General features: G+C 38.6%; 1 protein-coding gene across 2 annotated transcripts in view; it reads right to left on the minus strand.

Moving 5' to 3' along the window:
• Positions 1–22,129, minus strand: part of LOC139465635 (alpha-catulin-like) — a 43,855-nt gene extending 21,726 nt beyond the window's left edge. For both annotated transcript variants that reach the window (XM_071247340.1, XM_071247339.1), the window contains exons 1-5: positions 22,037–22,129; positions 6,796–6,985; positions 3,495–3,670; positions 3,085–3,204; positions 324–413 (exon numbers count right to left, since the gene is read on the minus strand). In XM_071247340.1, coding sequence (XP_071103441.1) covers positions 324–413; positions 3,085–3,204; positions 3,495–3,670; positions 6,796–6,985; positions 22,037–22,129 — 669 coding nt within the window. The remainder of the gene's footprint in view (positions 1–323; positions 414–3,084; positions 3,205–3,494; positions 3,671–6,795; positions 6,986–22,036) is intronic.
• Between the last annotated feature and the right edge of the window lie 1,091 nt (positions 22,130–23,220).

The following is a 23,220-nucleotide window of genomic DNA, read 5'->3' on the forward strand; positions in this document are numbered from 1 at the left end:
GGGTTGCTGAAGACCTATTCTACCCCGGAATCTTCACGGGTCCCTGCATATAAGGAACCAGCTTATCTCCATTTTCAATATAACAGTCAATCTTAAAACATTTACTGCTTACCTCATTCACCCAAAATAGAATACTAAGCACACAATGTCAAGGACATTAACTACATATGAAAGTATACATAATATAAGACTATTGACAGGAAAAACCTATAGAAACCTCTATATGCCTATCGTATGACAAATACATAAATATTTTGCTGAAGATGAAAATATCACAATGAGTAGCATGGTCACCCCCATACAACAACCACAACATATTTTACCTTCGATGACCTCAGCAGCATCATGGTTGACTTCTCGAGGATGGCACGAGCTGACCCCATCTGTGCACGGTGTTTCTCACTCTTCAGGTCCTGCAGGGGAACATCATTTTAACTTCATGGAAGCATTCACAACATTACTTGAACATTGTCTTAATATAATTTCTAAAAAAACACCATCAACTCAATATGCTATTGTACAAATATCCTCAGATGATATTATCTAAGCTACAGACAGTTTGGTGTCATCTTGCAAAGTGGAAATTTCAAAGTGGCCTAGGTTTTCATCAGACACTTCAGCGAGTAAATGTATGTTGATTTATACAAAATACCAGCTATATCAACCACCTGTCCATAAAATGAATCCTGACCAAGCAAACCAGTATTCCATTTGGAACCATCCATGCCACTGGGGTATCATGGCCATCAGCCAGATCATTCATAGTAGCCAGCCAATTCCTTTTTCAGTCTGCTCTTACGACAAGGAGGGAATAGGGGCCTATTCTACCCCCTGGGGTTTAGCAAGTGAGTAGTGAGTTAATAAGGTCTCAAACTGATTTTATCAAAATTCCAATAATATGATGTCAGAGACATCAAAAATGGACTTCACTAATTGTTCCCATACAGAGAACTGAAACTGGGTGTTGGGTATGCCAATGAACACATTACCCACTAGCCTGCCTCACTGCCACTTAGCAATTGGATATATATCATATACAAATGTTATTCTCAAACAACCTCAAAAAGTAATACTTGAGGTTATCATCAAACTTGACATGTGCTACCAACCAACTTATCTGTCAACATGATCAATATTTGTCCAAATTATTGTCCCCAAACCAGTCTCACAGCAGTTATAATCTTTATCAACCAACCTTTAACCTCATTAATATGCCCGATCTTAAATTGCTATTGTAGACGTGACTTGAGGTACTTGAAGTAACAGTCCTGAAAGTAATTTCAAAACAGCCATGACCTGGTCATGTGAACTTTGACCTACTTAGTATCGTCTGATTGGCTTGTTATCAAACTTAACCTGGCCCTCATTAGCAATTGTCCATAAATCTATCAATATCTGTACGAGTTACAAGACAGTAGAAGGACTCTTAAGCTCCTTATTATTTCCAGTCTAGAGCTGTGATATAACACAGCTTAGTGTCTGTATGTACTTGCCAGGATACTAATGCTGTTTATTCTCCATCATGCTTCTAGCTTGGTAGCAGTAGTGCATGTCATGAATACAGATGAGCTATCTTATCTAGTAATCCTTGTCATTATCAGAACAAATAGCAACACATGAACCTGATGAATACTAATGATAATGCCCAATATGTCTGGGAGGCAAATCAGTCTGTGGTACTGGTTCATAACCATAACATTCTGTTTGCAAATTATGCAGCTCTAAACATAGGGACCATCACCAAGGCAGAGAGTATAGATACCTGATTAAACTCCTTAAAATGTGCATTTTCATACACAAATCTTACATATCTTACAATCTTATCTTATCTTACATTCACAAACATTTAAGTTATTTACGAACTAACTTGAAAAGAAGGTAATATCTCCTTATTGTCCTTGTCATACAATGGGAAATCCTGTGAAGTCTTTGACCTTAGTACTAAACATGCTGAATCCCTACTAAATTTGTTTCTCCCCACCCTACACAGCCACAATTAAAGTGAGGGACTGACATGTTGTCTATCCAAGTCCTACACAGTCACAATGAAAGGCAGGGACTCATATTTTGTCTATCCCTGACCTACACAGTCACAATGAAAGGCAGGGACTCATATTTTGTCTATCCCTGACCTACACAGTCACAATGAAAGGGAGGGACTCATATTTTGTCTATCCCTGACCTACACAGTCACAATGAAAGGGAGGGACTCATATTTTGTCTATCCCTGACCTACACAGTCACAAGGAAAGGCAGGGACTCACATTTTGTCTATCCCTGACCTACACAGCCACAATGAAAGGGAGGAACTCACATTTTGTCTGAAGGCGAGACATTTTGTCTATCCCCAATCCTACTCAGCCACAATGAAGGCAAAAGACTCACATATAGTCTATCCCCACCGTACACAGCCAAAATGAAGGCAAGACACACACATTTTGTCTATGCCCTCCCTACACAGTCACAATGAAGGCGAGAGACTCACATTTTGTCTATGCCCACCCTACACAGCCACAATGAAGGCGAAAGAGCCTTGTTTTGTCTATACCCACCCTACACAGTCACAATGAAGGCGAGAGAGCCACATTTTGTCTATGCCCACCCTACACAGACACAATGAAGGCGATAGAGCCACATTTGTCTATGACCACCCTACACAACCACAATGAAGGCGAGAAAGCCACATTTTGTCTATGCCCACCCTACACAGCCACAATGAAGGCGAGAGAGCCACATTTTGTCTATGCCCACCCTACACAGCCACAATGAAGGCGAGAGAGCCACATTTTGTCTATGCCCACCCTACACAGCCACAATGAAGGCGAGGGACTCACATTTTGTCTATGCCCACCCTACACAACCACAATGAAGGCGAGAGACTCACACTTTGTCTATGCCCACCCTACACAGCCACAATGAAGGCGAGAGAGACACATTTTGTCTATGCCCACCCTACACAGCCACAATGAAGGCGAGAGAGCCACATTTTGTCTATGCCCACCCTACACAGTCACAATGAAGGTGAGGGACTCACACTTTGTCTATCCCCACCCAACAAAGCCACAATGAAGGCGAGAGACTCACATTTTGTCTCTCCCCAGACAGTAGAGCCAGCTCCACCATGTCCTTCCCAAACTGTGTGAAGCCGGAGACGAAATCAGGAAAACTTGACACATCCTCTAAGTTGTTTAGACTAAAGAGGACCTGAAAAAAAATAGTATTGTCACAGTGCTGGCGAAACAGATTAGTCTAGTAACTGTAAATTGATATTCCAGGAATCTCAGGTCATAACAACAGTTCGGAGAGAAAGCTTTGGACAGATCTAGCCAAAGTACTATTGTTTCAAATTCCACTGGACAAGTCAGCAGACTTTGCCCCATTTCTCCTTTACAAAATCCTAGGTGAACAATGAGAAAATAGAAGTGTCTGATGACATGTTCCAGGATGACATGTTCAAGGACCAGTGAAAGTAAAAGATCTGAAAGTGAGATTACCTTGTCCTTGGCCATGAGCAACTGTTTGACCACCACCCTGTCTGCCAGCAGCAGCACTTTAGTGATGGCTGACAAAAGCTGCCTCGCTGCCCGTACCATTGCGGTCTTGTCCGCCACTGCCTTTGGTGTGCCATCATTGGGCTGCTCAGAAGCTGTAAGAGTCTGGATGCTGGAGCCTGGACAGACACATACAGTGGATACAGAAATGACATTCATATCTGTCATACAGAAATACAATACATAGCTGACATACATAAAAAAAATTCACAATGTCATCAAAATCAGATCATTTACCACCCAATCAAAATGAAGCACACATGGATTCTTGGGCCAATCAGATGTCAATTTGGAAATTGTGATCTCTGCCAAACATAAATAGCCACAGAACACAAATATACTTTCGATACTTCACTCTTTAGTGTGTTGATGCCATGGCACTCAGAAATGACATGATCTATAAAATATCCAAGACAATATAATAGTGCTGCATTATTTGTTTGCATTTGGCACTGTTGTTTGGATTTCCTAAATATTTGTTTTAAAGACACAAAAATCAGAGATACTTTTGTTGAATGCATTGCTCACACATTGAGAATTTAGAATCATCAGAGTAGAAAGTTCACCTGGTGCAACCTTTTGCTGTTCTATGGAGGTATTCTTGGATCTTCATGCAGAGAGTAAAAGTTCTGATTTTAAATGAGATTGTAACATTCATATCTGATGTACTGAAAAACATACATATCGGATATACAGAAATAACATACACCTAGTACACAGAAATAGCATACGTTTCTAGCATTTCTCGATGGTTAAATATCTCGAACAGTAGCAACATATGTCACATTAATTAACTACTTTTTGTAATCATGATTAGTCAGCTTGCTTAGTTTATAGTGCAACTGGATGTCAATGCTGCTTAAAGAGTGTTTTTGGCTATATTGTTTGTTGTTTAACGCCACAGTCAGCAATATTCCAGCTTCATGACAGCGGTCTGTTATTAATGAAGTCTGGACCAGACAATCCAGTGATTGACATCATATGCATCTATTCTCACAAATGGGATACAATGACATGCATCAACCGAGTCAGCATCCTGACCACCTGATCCTGTAAGTCGCCTCTTTTGACAAGCATAGTCACCTTTTATGGCAAGAATGGGTTGTTGAGGACATATTCTGATCTGGATCTTCATGGGTGCTTTGTTCAAAGTGCAATTATATGCCAGTGCATTTTTCAAAGTGCAACTGTGTTAATGCTTTGTTTAAAAAGCAACTGTATGTCAATACATTGTTCAAAGTGCAATGTTGTGTTGATGCTTTGTTTAAAGTGCAACTGTATGTCAATGCAATGTTCAAAGTGCAACTGTATATCAATACATTGTTAAAACATTGCATCTGTGTGTCAGTTCTTTGTGCAAAGTACAACTGTATGTCAATGCTTTGTTTAAAGCACAACTGTATGACAATCCATTGTTCGAAGTGCAACTGTATGTCAATGCTTTGTTTAAAGTGCAACTGTATGTCAATGCATTTTAAAACATTGCAACTATGTGTCAATTCTTTGATTAATGGGCTACTAAGAAAACTACAAATACAATTGGTGTATTAAAAATGAAACTAACTATTTCTTGTAAATGTAAAGGGAGGGGCATCTTCCTGAGGCAAGAGAATTAACTGACTGTAAAAGTCAAGTTTCCATCCGTGCCGAACTAGGCTGGAGTTCCTGGTTTTGATTGTAGCGCCACCAGTGGCTTTTTCGAGTTATATCCCTTCTATGCCTCTGCTATGGACCAATCAGATTCCACCTCTCGTATCACTTGCATGTGCTTCAAACAAAATGGCAGCTCCCAGTCAAGACGATCTGATTGATAATCAAGATCTATTTTGTGATAAAACGGCCCTTACATTGCGAAGTGCATCATATCATGTGAGCACCTTGATTAAAAACATGAAAAGATTTGGAAAATATCTGTTGACAATGAGTTCGCAGTGCACATGCTTTGCAAATCGACAGAAATCTGCATGACAGTTTACGAGCCGGATTTCTATTTCAATGCGCAATTTTTATTGGACTATGCATAGACTCCAGCCAGTTAGTCCAGCCAAATTCTAACTCCATAATACCAGCCTAGTTCGGCAAGGGTGGAAACTGGACTTAATTTTTATAGTCAGTTAACTCTCTTGCCTCGGGAAAGATGCAGGAGGGGGTAATACGCTATCATATATGCCTATCGAAGAAAACAAATTGTTCAGCATTTCAGTGATTGAGGCAAATCTTGACTGATATCGTGCATGTCTTGAATATAAAAACTTTCAAAATAGGGAACATATCTGATGGACACTGATGGATTGTGCCATAGCATGTTGTCAGTCAGCGTCTCTGTTATCTTCACCACTTTACCAATATTTCAGTATAATAACCTTGACAATACAATGACAGTGACACCAAAACCTGTTAAATGTCAAAAGTTTTTTGACAACAATAATTACACACAGCAAAATTACAATTCAAAACATTTTATTTTCACTTGCCTTCGTACATGTAAGTTAAATAATCTTTCAAAAGATATGGAATAGGATTTTTCAGATGAATTATTGAGTTCACTAATGTATATGTTCTTCTGTCGCCCAGTTATGCAAATTGACAACATGTGTACTGTGATGTCACCAGTGATTATGATCAGGGTGAGAGCGTCTTCACTGTATATTGGATGATCAATTGATATTCATGAAAACATAAAATTAACAAACATTTATATATCAGTGTATTCGAGACAAGGGGTTCAAGACAACAGGGTTTGACTGTATTTCAAAGTTGTACTTTCAACAACAAAAAACAATTTTGCAGATCATCTGGGGCGTTGCCCAAGAAAGATTGACTGTACCGAAAGGGAAAATTTGTGATCCAACAGAATAAACAATTTTCATTTGATTTATGGTTGAAGAAGAACAATACTCCCTTTTTGGCTGAATATACTTATATAAAGGCAACTATGAAATCATGACTTCGATATCATTACATTTTCTCCACAAGTACTAGTACTGATGTTGGTCTTCAACATAACATCAGCCATAACATGACACAAGCCCTTGACAGAGGTGTCAATGACATTTGTTCACAATACCATCCTTAATCTAAATCTCCTTTCACCATCAATCACATTCCATCCTACTTCACATGTGGTAATGCATCACATGTCATGTCACAACAGACTCCAGTCACCATGTGATAATGCATCATCAGCATGATCAGGCAAAAGACAAAGTGGTGCATTATCCAACCCCACTGGTGCCACTCCTACCTGCTATTCTAGCCTCTTGACAAGCTTCACACATGTCATCTCGGATTTCTGGGTTCTCCACAGCAATCGACTCGCCTACGGTAGTGAAGCGCTCGACTGCGAGATTGACTGCCTCCCCAACTCGGACCAAAGCTCTCTGAGTCTTGTCTGTGACTTTAGTCCTCTCCTTATGGTTGACAAGGGTTGTGATCTGGAGACGACAGCAACAGAGCAATTAACATCATCATTCAGCTGACAGGTTTCGGATTTATCTTGGATTGTTATCCTGAAACCCCAACTTTTAACATATTTAGGCTGAGCTACATTACATCTTCCATTTTGGTACATCACAAAGCTGGCCATGCAAAATAATAAGCTTCACTTGTGTGTGTAGAGTGAGTGAGTTAGACAAAATAATAAGCTTCTCTTGTGTGAAATGTTTTGTGGGTAGAGTGTGTGAGTAGAGTGAGTTAGACAAAATAATAAGCTACTCTTGTGAGATGTTTTGTGAGTAGGGTGAGTGAGTTAGACAAAATAATAACCTTCCCTTGTGTGAGAAGTTTTGTGAGTAGGGTGAGTGAGTTAGACAAAATAATAACCTTCCCTTGTGTGAGATGTTTTGTGAGTAGGGTGAGTGAGTTAAGACAAAATAATAAGCTTCTCTTGTGTGAGATGTTTTGTGAGTCAGGTGAGTGAGTTGGACAAAATAATTACCTTCCCTTGGGTGAGAAGTTTTGTGAGTAGGGTGAGTGAGTTAGACAAAATAATAAGCTTCTCTTGTGTGAGATGTTTTGTGAGTAGGGTGAGTGAGTTTGACAAAATAATAACCTTCCCTTGTGTGAAGTTTTGTGAGTAGGGTGAGTGAGTTGGACAAAATAATTACCTTCCCTTGGGTGAGAAGTTTTGTGAGTAGGGTGAGTGAGTTAGACTAAATAATAAGCTTCTCTTGTGTGAGATGTATGTGAGTAGGGTGAGTGAGTTAGACAAAATAATAAGCTTCACTTGTGTGAGATGTTTTGTGAGTAGAGTGAGTGAGTGAGTTAGACAAAATAATAAGCTTCTCTTGTGTGAGATGTTTTGTGAGTAGGTTGAGTGAGTTAGACAAAATAATAAGCTTCTCTTGCATGAGATTGAATTATCACATCATTTATCAAAGCATGATGGAAGTAAACAAGGTAACAGATGAAACCAAGGCATGCCAGCTGCTGTACTCTTCAATTAGTTTCTTTGATTCCACATTGATGATGAAAGAAGGTTGTAAACCATCATCACGATCATGATGCAAATGTGCAAATTTCTCAACAACTATGGTCTCCTGTGAGATATGCATGGCCTACATGGCTACAAGAGGCAGGGTCCATTGATTCATGAGCTGACATGTTAGCATGAGATGGTTTGTGTCTACTTTCCTGTCTACCTTTGTCTACTGATATGTATTTTAAGGCTTATGATAAAATTTACTTAATATTTTCGTTGTTTGTTGGTTTGTCTGCTTATTGTTTTTCACTGCAGTCAGCAATTCTTACAGCTATATCACAGTAGCTAGTCCACACAAACCAGTCTTTAATCTTATGTGAGTCCCACACCGTTAGGTATGACACATAATCAACCAAGTCATCAAACCTGACCACCTGATCCAGCTTATCTAACCATGCTAACCAGGGTCCCCGCAAGATCCTAACTCTCAATTATCAGTGTTACAGTGTTTACGCTTATGTTTATGTTTTAGTAGCAATTCTAATTAAATTGGTCAATGTACATCTAAGAAAACCAGGGAAAGATTGCAGTAAAGTATATTACGAACACTGCTTGGAATGCGACCATACGGATCAACAGGTTGTCACAACATATTGGTAAACAAACTAATGCTTTATACATTCTGCAAAAGCAGCTAATTTATTTGAAGCTTTGCATGTTCTGTGGTCACTCTTCTTAAAAGATAAGGCTATAAGTTCCTCTATTCATTTCATACCTTGGGACAAAATAGTTAACCCTTGATCACTACCATTCATCAGAACCTGTCATGTCAAATGATACATGCCTAGAACGGTTACAGGCCGGCAAAGCCACATTTCGAAAATAGATAGCCCAAATTGATGTAGCTCTCGCGGCAATGGTTATGGTTGCGTGATTGTATAATGTGGCTCTTGCGGCTATGCTGTCAAAACATGCTTTGTGATTCTAACAGGTTATCGTATATAACAAAACAAGTCTTGTTTTCTCATTTTCTATTCAACAAGGATAACATATTCATCAAAACTTTACATTGATGAATATGAATAGCATATGAATATCATAATGGATTTAATGTCATTACTGCAGATGAAGGTGGTCAGCATATTCCATCTCAGCATCAAACCACACATCATCCACTTTGTCACGAGGTACCGGGTACTAGAGGGAGGACAGCAGCTCTTCTCACCAGCTTCTTCACCTCCTCATCTTCCTTATAGTCCATCACCAGACCTTCTTTCTGCACCCTCCTCCAGATACATTGGGTGAAGTGAAAGAAACACCCTCTAACTAATGTCCCAGGAAATACATCAGTCACGGCATTGTGAGCTGCACGTTCAAAGTCCAACTGAATTGAAGGGGGGCAAACTCTAGACCTCCTCTACTAGCAAAATCGCATAGGTACTGAAACATGTTGACATAACACTCTTTTGTTCATTTGGACAACAAACAGTAAACTAATGGAAACATATGGCCAAACACCTCAGCATGTAAACAATAAATCTGCTCAAACAACTTGGGACAGGCATAAAATGTACCATCACAAAATACAATGTCTGCAGTACACAAATGTTCATGATGTTCAATGTTCTTGTCTGTAGTGAAGATGAGGATGTCGTCACTAACACGGTGTAGGAACTGGTCGCCTCCCTCAGTCTGGGAGTACTTCTCCTCCTGCTGGATCTGGGGTCTGCCGTCAGGAAGGCGGGGCAAGGTCTTGTGTCTCTGGTGGTAGAGGATAGTGGTGAGAGACTTCAGGGCTGGTATCTGCTTCAGGAGGTCATCTGAGACGATGTCGTGATGTTGGCGTAGTCTGGATATCTCCTCTCCGTAGATAGTGGGTATAGGTGTCGTTTCTGTCCTCGCTCTCTCCATCAGTCTAGCCTTAAAGGCATCAACCTCAAACTCGAATGGTAGTGGGTTGTGGGAGTGACCCATGATCTCAATGGCGTGGAGCAACTCACCCAGAGTTGTGATCCTTACAGTGCACTCCTTGACAATACAGGACCAGTATCTTCTTTCACCACGACTGCTCTTACACCGAAACTTAGAGCCATTATAGTACAAATGTACGCCTCCTCTGACACTTTCAATGAACTTTATTTGAACTTGTGCGTTTGCCATGGTTCTGATATGGAGTGAACACGACGTCACTTAAATGTGTTATGAATAACAGGACACTCGTTTAAAGGTATCTCTAAAGAACACAACGCTTAGTAATTTAAATGTGGGACACTCATATAAAGGTATCGGTAATCGGATTCATTAATTAACCGCTAGAATAGGTGAAATGCACTCAGCTGAAAATGTGGCTCCACCGGCAATAGCCATTTCTGAAATGTGGCTCTCCTGGCTAGACACCCCTAGAACATTGTAGAAATATCTATTCTGTTTTTTATACTGATGATGAAGCTAAACTAGCTAAACTTGTTAAACACGCTAAATATATACCATGATATAAATGATATACTATGCCTTGCATTGTTTGTTTCTTTCTGCAAGATGATAATACAGGAGTACTATACATGCTATAGGTCCCTCTGAACAGTTCCATGTTTGAGCCACTTTCAACAATGGCTGAGTGAAATAACATGCAATGTGAGGACGCCTGTTGAAGCACAGCCTATATTATGTTGAATACGGTAAGAAAAACTAGTATGGATGGCCACAAGCAACTTGATATGTGTCAGTTTCATGGTTTTGTCATATTATGTTACCACACTGTTACATGAATATACTAGGGAATGTGGGAACAACTGATATACAGCAGACAGTTTTAGTTTAGACAAGTAGGTCTTATCCAGTTCCATCCATCAATACATTAAAGCAGTAAAACCTTCAACCATGTCAGCTTCCTCTTCTACATCTACAAATTTTGGAGACTTTATGAAAATTATGATGGCAAATGTCATAATAGCACCCCTACAGACAAACACCGACAATCACACCCCCATCCCCCCACACACACCCACCCATCCACACCAACACACCCCACACACATGCTTGCAATCACCCTCCCCCACCCCACCCCACCCCACCTTCCACATGCTCGCACCCAAACCTAACCCCCTGATGCAGAATGAGTCACCATTGACTATACAATGAAGCTGAGGTTAAATGGGGTTTGACGTCGCATTCTAGATTATTGCCCTCATCTAGCAACCTGCATGCAAGTGTGTGTGTGTGGCTGCTTGTACTAGACCTTACTTACTTACTTAAATTAGGAATTTAATGTGCGCTATCTGACATACATGTATGTGTATTTCGCGCTTGGGCCCGCCAGGCCATTTGGTGTTTGTTCGGAAAGGGTATGTCCGAAAAGGTGAGGCAACCTAGGTGGGGCTTTTTAGGGTTGCTTACTTAATTTTTGAGAACAAATTTGGAACTTTTAAGTATGCCAAATTTGTTCTCTAAATTAACTACTAGTCTGGACTAATGCAGATTTTATAGTGCTAGCCTACTGAGATAACATGCCACAGGTTAACATGAATACTGTAAATCTTGAAATTAACGCAAGCGTGAAAAAAATGTGAAGAATGCGAGTGGTCTTGGCTCGCATCATTAAACATCGCATTTATATCAACAATAAGACATTTTACAAAGCAGAAATACCTACTGAGGCATACGCTGAAAACAAACAACTATGTATTCCACATCACTGTTTATTGAGCAGCACTTGTAATATGTATATAAACAATGTAATTCAAACACTAATTACATCCTAGGAATTGTCACTGCTGGGGTCAAGACATCAGTTCTACTCACTTATGTCATCACTGATCACACCTGCAAGTCCAGACAGACGTCACCCACGCAACACAGTGTCTTTGTTCTATGCGACTGTGTCAAAGGCCGACATGAGCCAGCGTGTATTGTTTTAGCAGAAGTACACTACTCAGCGCTAATAAGCAGTTCTATTTGGTGTGTCATTGGATTAATGTAAGGTTGATTTAAGGTGAAGATTCTCTTGTAAATCTGACAGAGGACATTTTCTTTAGATAACATATCCACTGATGCTTGAGAGGAGGGGGTGTCGCATTCATATTGTGTCACATTTTTGGCCAGCGGCCAGTGTTCATATTCTTTTGGCAACGCATTAATTTCATGATTTACAGTACCCCACTCAGACTCAGTATACTGATGCCGAGCCGACCAGTCTTGGTTTTACCCCCTTAATGCTGAGCACCAGGCAGGATAACAACAAGTACCATCTTTTAACATCTTTTGGTATGATGTGGCAAGGGATCAAATCCATGACCTTCTGCTCTCCGGGCAGACGCTCTACCACAACACCATGGAGGCGGTCCCATACAATCCAACTTTTGTGTAGGCTGTACATGCTGTAAGTGGGTGACGTTAATGGCTGTGCAACATGGCACAAGGCTCTCCAGGCAGCTGCACACACAAGCAAGCAGTGATGGATAATTGATGGAGGGATGACTGGCTGCACAAACATAAGATATCTACTTCCAGCAGGTACACAAGCGGAGATGAAATTGTTTTGTGCTTATGTATCTTGAGAAGAGATAACATCAACACTGGTAACCTACTCATAAAATAGAAAAAGATTTGTGTTACTTTGGGGCTAAAACCTAACAATTTCTTTTCTTAATCCTCATCCTTGTAAATTGGAAGCTATTTTTAGCTTGCTTGCACTCACTTATGCCCATATATAATTCACAAGTTTACTTTATCACCCAAATCACCATGACTTTGTTATCATGTTAGGAAATGTGCATAGAAAATGTCATCAGACATTCAAAAGGAGTGGGTTGGCCACCCCTGACACCCCCTCCCCTCCCTACCTTGATCCGCCACTGCATCACTGTGCATATTTTGGCAAAAACTATAAATCATTCAAAGATGTTTATATCTATTAATATACATGATGCTGAAAGGTTGTGAAAAATTATTTCAGCGAAGACTTTAACACACTGAAACTATATTCATAAAAAACATCAAATGATCTATTTCTGGAGAAATGTTAAATTAATTGAATAATTTACTTCAAACACCAATCCAATTCTGCAAAAAGTATACTATTGTTTTTACACAATGTTGCCAAATTATTTCCCAATTATGTAAATTTTGTGTGACAGTGGTGAACATCAATTTCTTCATAAGACACAAAGGAATAAATTCAAATAGAAACATGTGAAGAGAGACACAAACATGACGAGGGTGGGCAAATATTCCTGATTTGTATCGATTCTTAAAGAAGTTGCTGATGGCTTGCCAAAGAGATCATAGCTACTAATAACGCTTCCTCTGAATGTCACAACTGCAGCCTTTCACTTATCAGGCCTGGAAGCAATTTTCAATACATTGAAATATAAATTGTTACAGCTTTGATACAGAAAGCAATATTACTCGACAGATTTCATTTAAGATTTTAAAGCAAATTCAAAATTATCATAATAGCCTCATTCAATGATTAGGATGGAAATCTGTGCTGACTCAACAAACAATCCCCATATCTTGATTACTGTTACTAATCATGGTGATACTTTGACACATTTAATACCTACACAACTTTGGGGGTGATTTCAGCAACCACAAATATCAAACCAGCACACCAACAGATCATCTGAAAGTCTCAACAAAGCAGAGCCACCAGGTTCTATAGTTTACCTACTAGACAGAGCAAATGCTTAACATTCTTGAATGAAAAAGCATCCAGTTACATGTGCTGTGAAATATAGCTGACATCTCTTACAAACAGATGCTATACCGATGTGGTATACATGGTAGACTTTACCAGGAAAATATCTGAAACCCACAATTATTCTTAATATAACTACCTTCATCATGTTCATTACCTAACATGCTGAAAGAAATGTAACTTAACACACTTCATCGATAGTAAATATAGTCAGAAATGGTCAAGAAGACCTTGATGTAAACCTTTCAATAAATACAGATAAAACCGTCTGAGATCCAAGGAGGAAAGTTGACAGACAGAAATATGTCTTGATAGAAAACACTCTCCAGTACAATACAGAACAGAAATTTGGACAAAACATCCTCATGTCCTACCGGTAAGTTAGCTTTTCTGAGAGACAGTGCTAGACACTGAGCAAAGTTGTCGGTGGTCCAAATGACAAGAAACAAAAATGATTTACTGGTCCTGTTGGATCTCTACAAGACACAATGGTGCTTATAGTTTAGACTCAATCTATTTCTGATTTAAAAAGTCGTACACACTAAAATTACTTTGATCATCCCCAAAATATTACTAGACCACCATTTATTTCATTTTACTGGTCCTTCAGAAAATATACTAGACTCGGACCAGTGGACCAGTGTTAGTGTTGTGCACTGAGAGATGCATATAACCATGATCATGAAGATAATAAACATGTCTTTGAAATGATTAAATCACCCTAATATTCTGAAGCTTTAGTAATGTACAACACAGCTTAGTACCATAAGAATGTTTGTCATCATCTGCTCATCTGAACGAGTGGATGTGCACATCTGCCCCCAATCAATGATGGACAAGAACTGACATGCATCCTGTCAATATAGCCATGGTTGCATTTGACTGGTCTGTGTGTGACCTTCTATTAGCATGATCAGGGCACAAACTTGGCAATTATCATGATAATAGACGGGCTACATATCTGACTACACAGTACTGAATATAATCTTTCAAAACACAAATCCATATAATCATTCTCAATACAGATGTAGCTAATGATCCCCTGCCATTTTTAACTCAGCACAGCACAATACACATGATACAAATTCAGGATACAAAAATATATATGTCCTAACTGAGGTGTCAGCAATTGCACAGTCATACCATTATTTTATAATATTGTAAGATGCATAAAAAAAGAGTTCAGATTTGAGCAGCCCTTTTTATGACTACCTAAATTATCTTATAGATAATCATTAAATAACAGACATCATGGAGGTGTGAAATAATCAGCCTGACAGCATGATCAATGATCGAGACCATTATCATCAACATGATCAAGACAAAACCAAGTGTATGCCTTCCATCAACTTGTGCACAACAGGTACATGACCAGTTACAGTTCTACATGTTGTAAGTGATTACCATGATTACAGGTTCTAGCCAAATGCTAAAAGGAGCCATGAACATAATCAAGTACATATTTTCCCATTTGATCATAAGGAAGACTATCTAGACTCAAATCACACCTGCAAATCAATGGTATCAAAATAAATCATTTTTCATACAAAAGACACAATGTATACAGCATATTTAATTTACATTCCACAATACCCGGTACATTCTTTAAACATGTTTTCAATATGTTCAAAGGTCACTGAGTGAGGCTCAACCCAAATCCCTCATACCACTTTATAATGTGATCCTAGCTTCAAGTCATTAATATAGCATAAATTAAAGCAGCCATTTCCTACAGTGTGTCTAACTAGACCGATATATATGACCCCAGACTTAATGACTGCCAGTCAGGGACACCAAGATAATCACGATAACTACTGGAACATGGCGCACCCAGTCACTTTCGGCCCAACAAACCACATCATTAAAACCTTCATCAATCTCATCCTGCAATGCAACACCAATTAAGCAAGGAAAAAATAATTAAAAGGGTCCCTGTTTGGGGAAATTGTTGGGACTTCAGCAAGCAGAGGCTATGAGTCAGATGTTAAATGAAAAAATATAATCTGTTGAAAGGCCATGATTTACTTACTCTTGCATTTCTTTATCAATGGGTTAGTATGGGACTGATTGAATAAGGGAGGTCTTTGGCATTTTATCAGGCCTTGGGCAGCAACAAACAGTATAATATTACATGGAGTCTCGGATATCAGGTAATTTCTCTTGGCAAGTCTCACTGAGATGTACATTTCTTCATGCTCTCATCCAAACCTTCATACAAAAATAGGAAGAATATCCCACGTAAGCCGTGATAATTTGGCAGGTCTAACATTTTACATAATCTTCAGTCACACATATGGTTCCATTGCTTTGACTGACTGACACATGTTGGCATATAAATGCACTGACACAAGTAATTGAAGATCCATCCATTGTTCAGTATATTACAGATGATATTTTAAGTGATATTGTTACACCAGCAAATGAGGGCAATGTGTCTTTATCTGATCAGTAAACCTACAATTTTCTATATATTCTCTCAAACAGAAACATGATAAAGAATAGGTTACTCACAGCTAGGAAATGGTTGTGGACATTAAACACTTATTCACTCTCAAATTATCCCTGATTCATCAAAGCATCAATCAGTGCCAGCAGTGTGTGGACACCTTACATCATCAGTGCAGTGCAGTCAGTGCAGACACAGACTCACCAGTCCACAGCCACCCAATACCCTTCTAAAATCTTGTTGTTAACATGGCTTCATCGACAGCATTCATGAAGAGTCCTGCCAACAGTTACTTCATGTGTAGTGTCCTGAGTGCCCTAGTTTCAGATTATGATATATTGATTAAATTCTGCCCACAGCACACATTACTATGATAACCAATTTCACAAATAATTTATTATTATTGCATAACTAACTTGCCGCATCAAGCTTTATCGTGTTTCAAAACTTAATATTAATTGGATCCTTCACCAAGGATTTCCCATGTGAATTCATCACAAAACCAGACTGAGAAGTCATCCACAGGATTAGCAAGGTCAAAATCCATCACATTTGCAACATATGCAAATCTGGTAAAGAATATAATTAAACCTCTTCATCAACACCTGACATAACCATGATAACAATTTGGGGACATTCAACATGTTGAATAATTAACATGTTTATATACTACCTCAGAGCTGTTGCGAGACAAATTGAATTTTATGAATTTATCATGACCAAATTTGAAGAAAGATCTTTAGATTATCTTGGAAGACAATCAGCATGATAAAGATCAGTCAAAATCCAAGATAATGACCCAATCTGAAACCTTGAACCTTGTAAAAGTGACGTTTACAACATCATTTTCAGAAATGTTTTCTAAACAAAAAGGGTGAGTGAGTAAGAGAGTCTGGTATCACAGCTTAATTTGAAAGGAGGACCTGAAATGATGCCAGTCCTCTGCAACATTTACCACTTTGGTGAATGACAAGAGCATGGTCATGATGTTGACAAACCTACATAACAAACATAAATTATTAATAGTGATAATTCATGACACAATACCTTAACATGCTATACGCAAATGAAAGAAATATGTGATGTCCGGCTGTGGTTGCTGAACTTAAAGTGAACTATGGCATAGCCCTATGAATCAGTGTTATCCTTGCTCAAAGTTCACACTCCTGTGAACATGATGAATATGATAAACTCTCCATGCCCGTATCACCTAAAGTCACTTTTTGCATTCCAGCACCAGAGGTTATGCATAATGGAACTCCTAGACTCTTGGTGGGCCGCCTTGCAACTCCCCGGCAGGAGCTCCACACACAACACACAGGTCAGTCTCTTTCTTTTGTTTCTTCATATTTATGAGTAAAGATGGACTTGCTGGGTATACTGGGAAACCCTGTTCAGTTGTTAGAATGATTTCAGTTGGAATTAGTGTTTGACATAAGTGCCTGTCTCTGGTGGAGAATTTGTGATGCGTAGCAAACATGTCAAAATATCTACCTGTCGAGTTACAACAGACATCTAGTGATAAACCACCAATGAAAATGTTCAAGTTATAAGCTGATTTTTCAGAAACTAGGACAATCATTTTTTCATTGCCTTCCAAAAGGGATAATTGCTATTGCCATTAATCATTGAACTATTCAAAGAGCCACCCATTGTGTGTGTTATGTGTGTTGGTTGTTATTGTTCTGCATGATACACAATCAGGACATTATCATTAACAGTATCAACCTGACGTTACAAACAACAGTTCAATAACACATCCCGTCAGCGTGGTCATGGTAACTGACTATTATCATATCGTGGGACATTTTGATAAAACACTACTTGTTGTTACAAACTATGATATATATACAAGATGTTGCGTATTATTCAATATTAATAAGTATAAGTTAGACTTAGAGCATGAGGACCTGATGTCTAATCATTGAAATTGTTGATTACACAGCATAGTCTGTGTGCTCTAACCTATTTCAACCATGTCCAGCACTTATAGCACCTAAGATGCTTAAAAACATTGTTTTATTCCAGGTATTTTGAAAGATATTCAGGAACTCTATGCTTAACTGTGAGGACACTGTGTGAGTCACCCATGCATGATGCATGTGAAATATGTTCCCCGAGCCTTTTGCACATGCACTTCACACTTTGCCAACTTGGGATATGAAATGCATGTCGCGGGGCAAGTATACCATTCATTTTGGACCAACTTGAGCACATTTATCAATCACCAAAACATTAAGTAATTTCTTTTCTGTCTGTTCATTTCGTTGATTGAAAGCTACAAAATCACATGCAAGTACAAACACTACAATGCATAGAGTAACATCTAAAAGCTTTTTGCAGTTCATGAATGGATAAACAATAAACCTGATGAAGGTAAATATTTAGTAGTTAATTTCACACAATTCCTCCCATGTCGCTGTGGCAGAACGCTACATTAGCCTTCGGCACAGACTTCGCTGGTTTGAATCCCACTGGTGACACAATTTTTTCATAAAATTGGTTCTATCATCAAGGTAAATGATGTGGACAAAGAGAAGTTCTGTCATTGCCATGTGGTGTTTAACTTATAATTAAGTAACCAGTAGTTAATGCATTGTCAAAGACAAAGGAGCTGTGGTTTAAGTGATTGTAATATGAGCTATTGAATATGGTCAAAACAACTTACTTGCTAAAATAACAGCCAAGTAAATTTCCCCAGTCACAGTAATCAAAACAAAACTTCCATGTTACTACATGTACCTGAAAAGGATACTTATTTAGATACAGATTTAATGCACATATGCAGCATTGTTCAGTTGCCTGCATGACAATGTATGTTTTAAACAATAATATACAATTTGATTTCACTATGAGCATGATGAGTTTGTAGTGAAACATCTAAAAAATTGTTAACTTGCCTGATTGACAAAGTGAGTAAGTTTGGTTTAACGTCGCTTTGAATAGTATTCCAGTTCTTACCTGGTGTGTCAGCTTAATGTGGGAGGAAAGCCCTGAATGATACAGATCTTAGATGTTTACAACTTTGGTGAAACCCACAAACACTGGTATGGTGCTGACAAAGCTCGAAACATATTCAGGGTGAATTGACAAAGTGACATAACTGATTTAACTTTAAATTTGAATAACATAAACATAAACAGTATTGAACATCTTGTAAAGTGTCTCCTCTCTAAGCATACAGCTAAACCAGAGTGTAGTATGGTTACATGATATTGCAGCCAATTAGAGTGATTATCTGTACTCGGTTACAGTTGCATCAACCACCTAACATGACACACTGTAGTTTAGTGCAAACTGCAGTGCCTGAAACTCCACCTTTGACGTTCTCGGTCAGGTATCATGGTAACAAATAGTCTAAAGAGGGTCATATTTTTTCTTGGAGTAGAGCCCAACCAATGTCAAAACCGTTTTCGTCTACTATCAATTATACTGAAACACACTGTATAAAAAAGGCAGAAAGTCTGACAGAAAATATATGAAGACTCATATTGCAGGCTATTGCTTAAGACTGTGAGAACTGCAGACAAATAATTCAAGATTACCATAAATAATAGATTGTAATAATTGACATGACTGGTAGTCAACAGTATTTAACATGTTGAACAAAAGCCTTTTAAACTCTTACTTATTATGTTTATAGCATCAAGGCGCAGGTACGTTTCACAGGTCACATAATCTAATCATATGTTGGATGCTTTTAATATCATGTGTTTAATATACATGTAATGTGTTTTGAGGATGGCCTGATATAACATCGCACGGAATCAACATGATCAATGTAATATTCAAATGGGTTTAAAGCATATTTGTAACTTTAAGTTTCACCACTGATCTATATAACTTATACAAGTCCGTGGTTTCACCATACCAACAAATTAAACTGACAATTAGGGCTTCATCGTGAGTTTTCATGTCACGAAATGATACACTTTTTACTGTAGTGATACTACAAGATCATACACTTTAAATTACTTACTACTCATTTCCCCCCAAAACTGATATTTTTAATGCTTTTGGTTCATAACATGGTGCTTCATATCCTCATAAAGTTTATACATCCCTTCAGGGAAGAAGTCAAATTCAGCAAAGAACAAACCTGCCAGGCCATAAAGTGAGTAAAATATGAGTGCATTGGAACACACAAATAAACACGATGAACACTAATTAAAAATGGTTCATGCTAGCTGACCTTCAATCATTCTTAGGTGGGAAATCAATCTTTCAACAACACAAGGTAGTTCAGTTTTATTTCAAGCTTGTTTGAAAGAAAATGTAAACTTTTTTATGCAAAACCCCATTGAGCATGTTCTCAACACTATCTGTGGTGACATAAGCTCAATAACAACACACGATCTTGGAAAGTTCATTGGAAATTGCCTGAACATGTTTTTAGGATGAAATGTCTAACAAGCCACCCTTAATAGACATTGTCTTCTGTAAGAGGTGTACAAGAACAATGCCAGATGCAAAAGCCTTTTTCACAACCCAAGAATGTCTTCAGAGTTCTCATATTACTTTATTTTGGGACTAAACTTCTAACTTTTTACCCCTTCAGCTGCTGTAGTAACTGGAAGATGGCTTTCAATTTTAGGGTTCTATTTTAGAAGCTTCTTGTTATGTTCACACCACTCCAATGCTACCAAAACATACCCAGTAGGACTTTAAAATATCAACGAGTATCACATGAACTTCCCGTATACTGATAGCAAGGTCAAAACTTAACTTTTTGAGAGAGAGCATTATTTTTATTTTGAATTTTTGCTACCACTTTTTCATTTCATTTCCAACATAACAAAAGGATCATTAAAATCCTTACTGACTCATTCAACATTAACCTCAAAATAAAATATTTAGATAATTAAAGAGTGAGTAGCACCCTCAACTTTTAAGTACCAAACCAAATTTCTGAGCTGCCATTTATGGTACAAGTTACCACTAATTACAACCCTTTCGTCATGTTTAATAGTCAGTATCAATAAAGAACTATTGACCATCATTATGATTATTAATAATAAAATCCAGACTAGTTTCAAGTGCTTAAATCTTATTCTATTATGCTTATTGTTCGCATTTACTTCATAATGATATTCTCTTATAATTTCTTACATGGCTTAATGCCACACTCATCTGTATTTGAATAATAATGATAGAACAAGGAGCAGCATAACCTGATAACCATGATAACAACCAGAATTCTCTTCTACTCCAGACTCATGTGTAAATTGTTGCTCACATGACAACATATGCCAAAATATGTAAATAACTAAATAACAAGGAACCTACCAATATTCTGGATGTAGGTTCCCTATATTAACAAGGCAATGATGGGATGGTCTTGGAGGAAACTAAAGTTTCCAATTAAATACCATAACTATCAAAGAAAACCTAAGTTCTTGTGATAAACTGTAAAACACTTTTGTATGTGAAATGCCCAATATCTGGCGTATTATTCGTGTTTGAAGGAAAATTAATCATTAGAAGTAACATAGTGTTGTATCACCTAGTACATGTGGAATACGGGCGTGGCACCAATACAAATTGTGCAACATTCCGACCATAATGTGTTACATTGTCTTTTTGCCTTTTGCGACGGAAGGGGGTGTGGTTTGTTAATGTTTACATTCAGCAAGCGCGGGAGGTGACATTTCTGTGTCAAATATTACATAACAATTGTCCGAGAAGTATATTTCAAATCATTGGATGCACAATTCAACATGACAATCAGATGAACCAAGCGTAGAGAAAAATACAAAATAAACGTGATGCATATGTGATCAAATTTATCATCAACATAGAATGAGTATTTTTCTGCAGAGGCGGTGTCGAGTAAACATTTGCACATCAATCCACTCTTCCGAAGATACAGTTCACGTAAATAGTGCGCACAACGCGGAAATTGTAGTAATTAATTATCCTACCTGGGTCACCAGAGGCACGAGGGTCTGTTCTACAGATTTTGTTCGTATTTCCAGAGATATGCGTGAATCTGTCTTCTGCAGCATGGCCGCCATCTTGCTCACCGGCAAGATACTGTTACGGTACGACTAGCTACACGCTAGCCGTTAGGCTATAGGGTTGACGATACCGTCTGCAGACTTCGCCATTGATCGGATAGGGCTCATGCAGCTATGCTTTGTCGCGTTTTATTGATGCACCGTCTAGACTTCACATGCACTGAATTAATCAGTCGTTAAAAGTCAACCTGGCCTAAATCACATTTTCAGGGGGTGACGTCGCATCGGGCACATGCGTACGTGAATGTGATGTCATAATGGCTGTGATGTCACAATGCACAATGAAGTTATATGGCATAACTATTGGTTTCAATTCCAAAACTAAATGCGTTGCTAAACTACTTTGTTTCCATTCAAACCACACATGTCGAAGGAAAATAATTGTTTACTTGCTTTCACACCCATGACCTGCCCTCTATCTCAGGCCGTCAACCTACCCTTTCATAAGTGTCGCTATGTGGATTCAATATTGCCAACATTTTAACTAATTGACTAATATAAATGCACTATATCTTACATTGGAACTCGTCCCGTGTGATGGTCGAAAGAGCAAACTAACATACGTGATCTTGGCTGATTGTGTATCGCAGTAACGCGATGACGCTGGCCATTGATAAACCATTTTTTTTTTTTTGCAAGGCCCATACTTAATTATACAAAGCAAGTTGATATATATCTGACTGCGGCTTAAAACAACAAACAACAAATTTGAACTATACCAGAGACCCTCCATATGGTCAGAGGACGGCGAATGTAGTAGCTAGTGGTTGGTGCATTAGACCCAAGTTCCATCTCCCACGTGCCTACAGTGAGGGAAGTGCTAAAGGCGGCGTAAAACTCGCTCACTGTATTGTGCTTGGAACTGTGACCGTGTATGGTTGTTATAGTTGTCGCGTGTGTGTGTGTTAGAGAGAGAGAGAGAGAGAGAGAGAGAGAGAGGGAGAGAGAGAGAGAAGGGGGGGGGGGAGGGGTTTACCCCCAGGAGCCATGTACGCGTGATGTCCTTGGTTCGTAGTAGAAACGTATCAGTTCAAAGAACAAGGTGTATACACGTATATTTTTCTGGTTCAAGTAGGTGTCATGAAACA

Source organism: Haliotis cracherodii, unplaced genomic scaffold (assembly GCF_022045235.1).
Source record: "Haliotis cracherodii isolate W230 unplaced genomic scaffold, xgHalCrac1.p SCAF_18, whole genome shotgun sequence".
Taxonomy (NCBI): Eukaryota; Metazoa; Mollusca; class Gastropoda; order Lepetellida; family Haliotidae; genus Haliotis; species Haliotis cracherodii.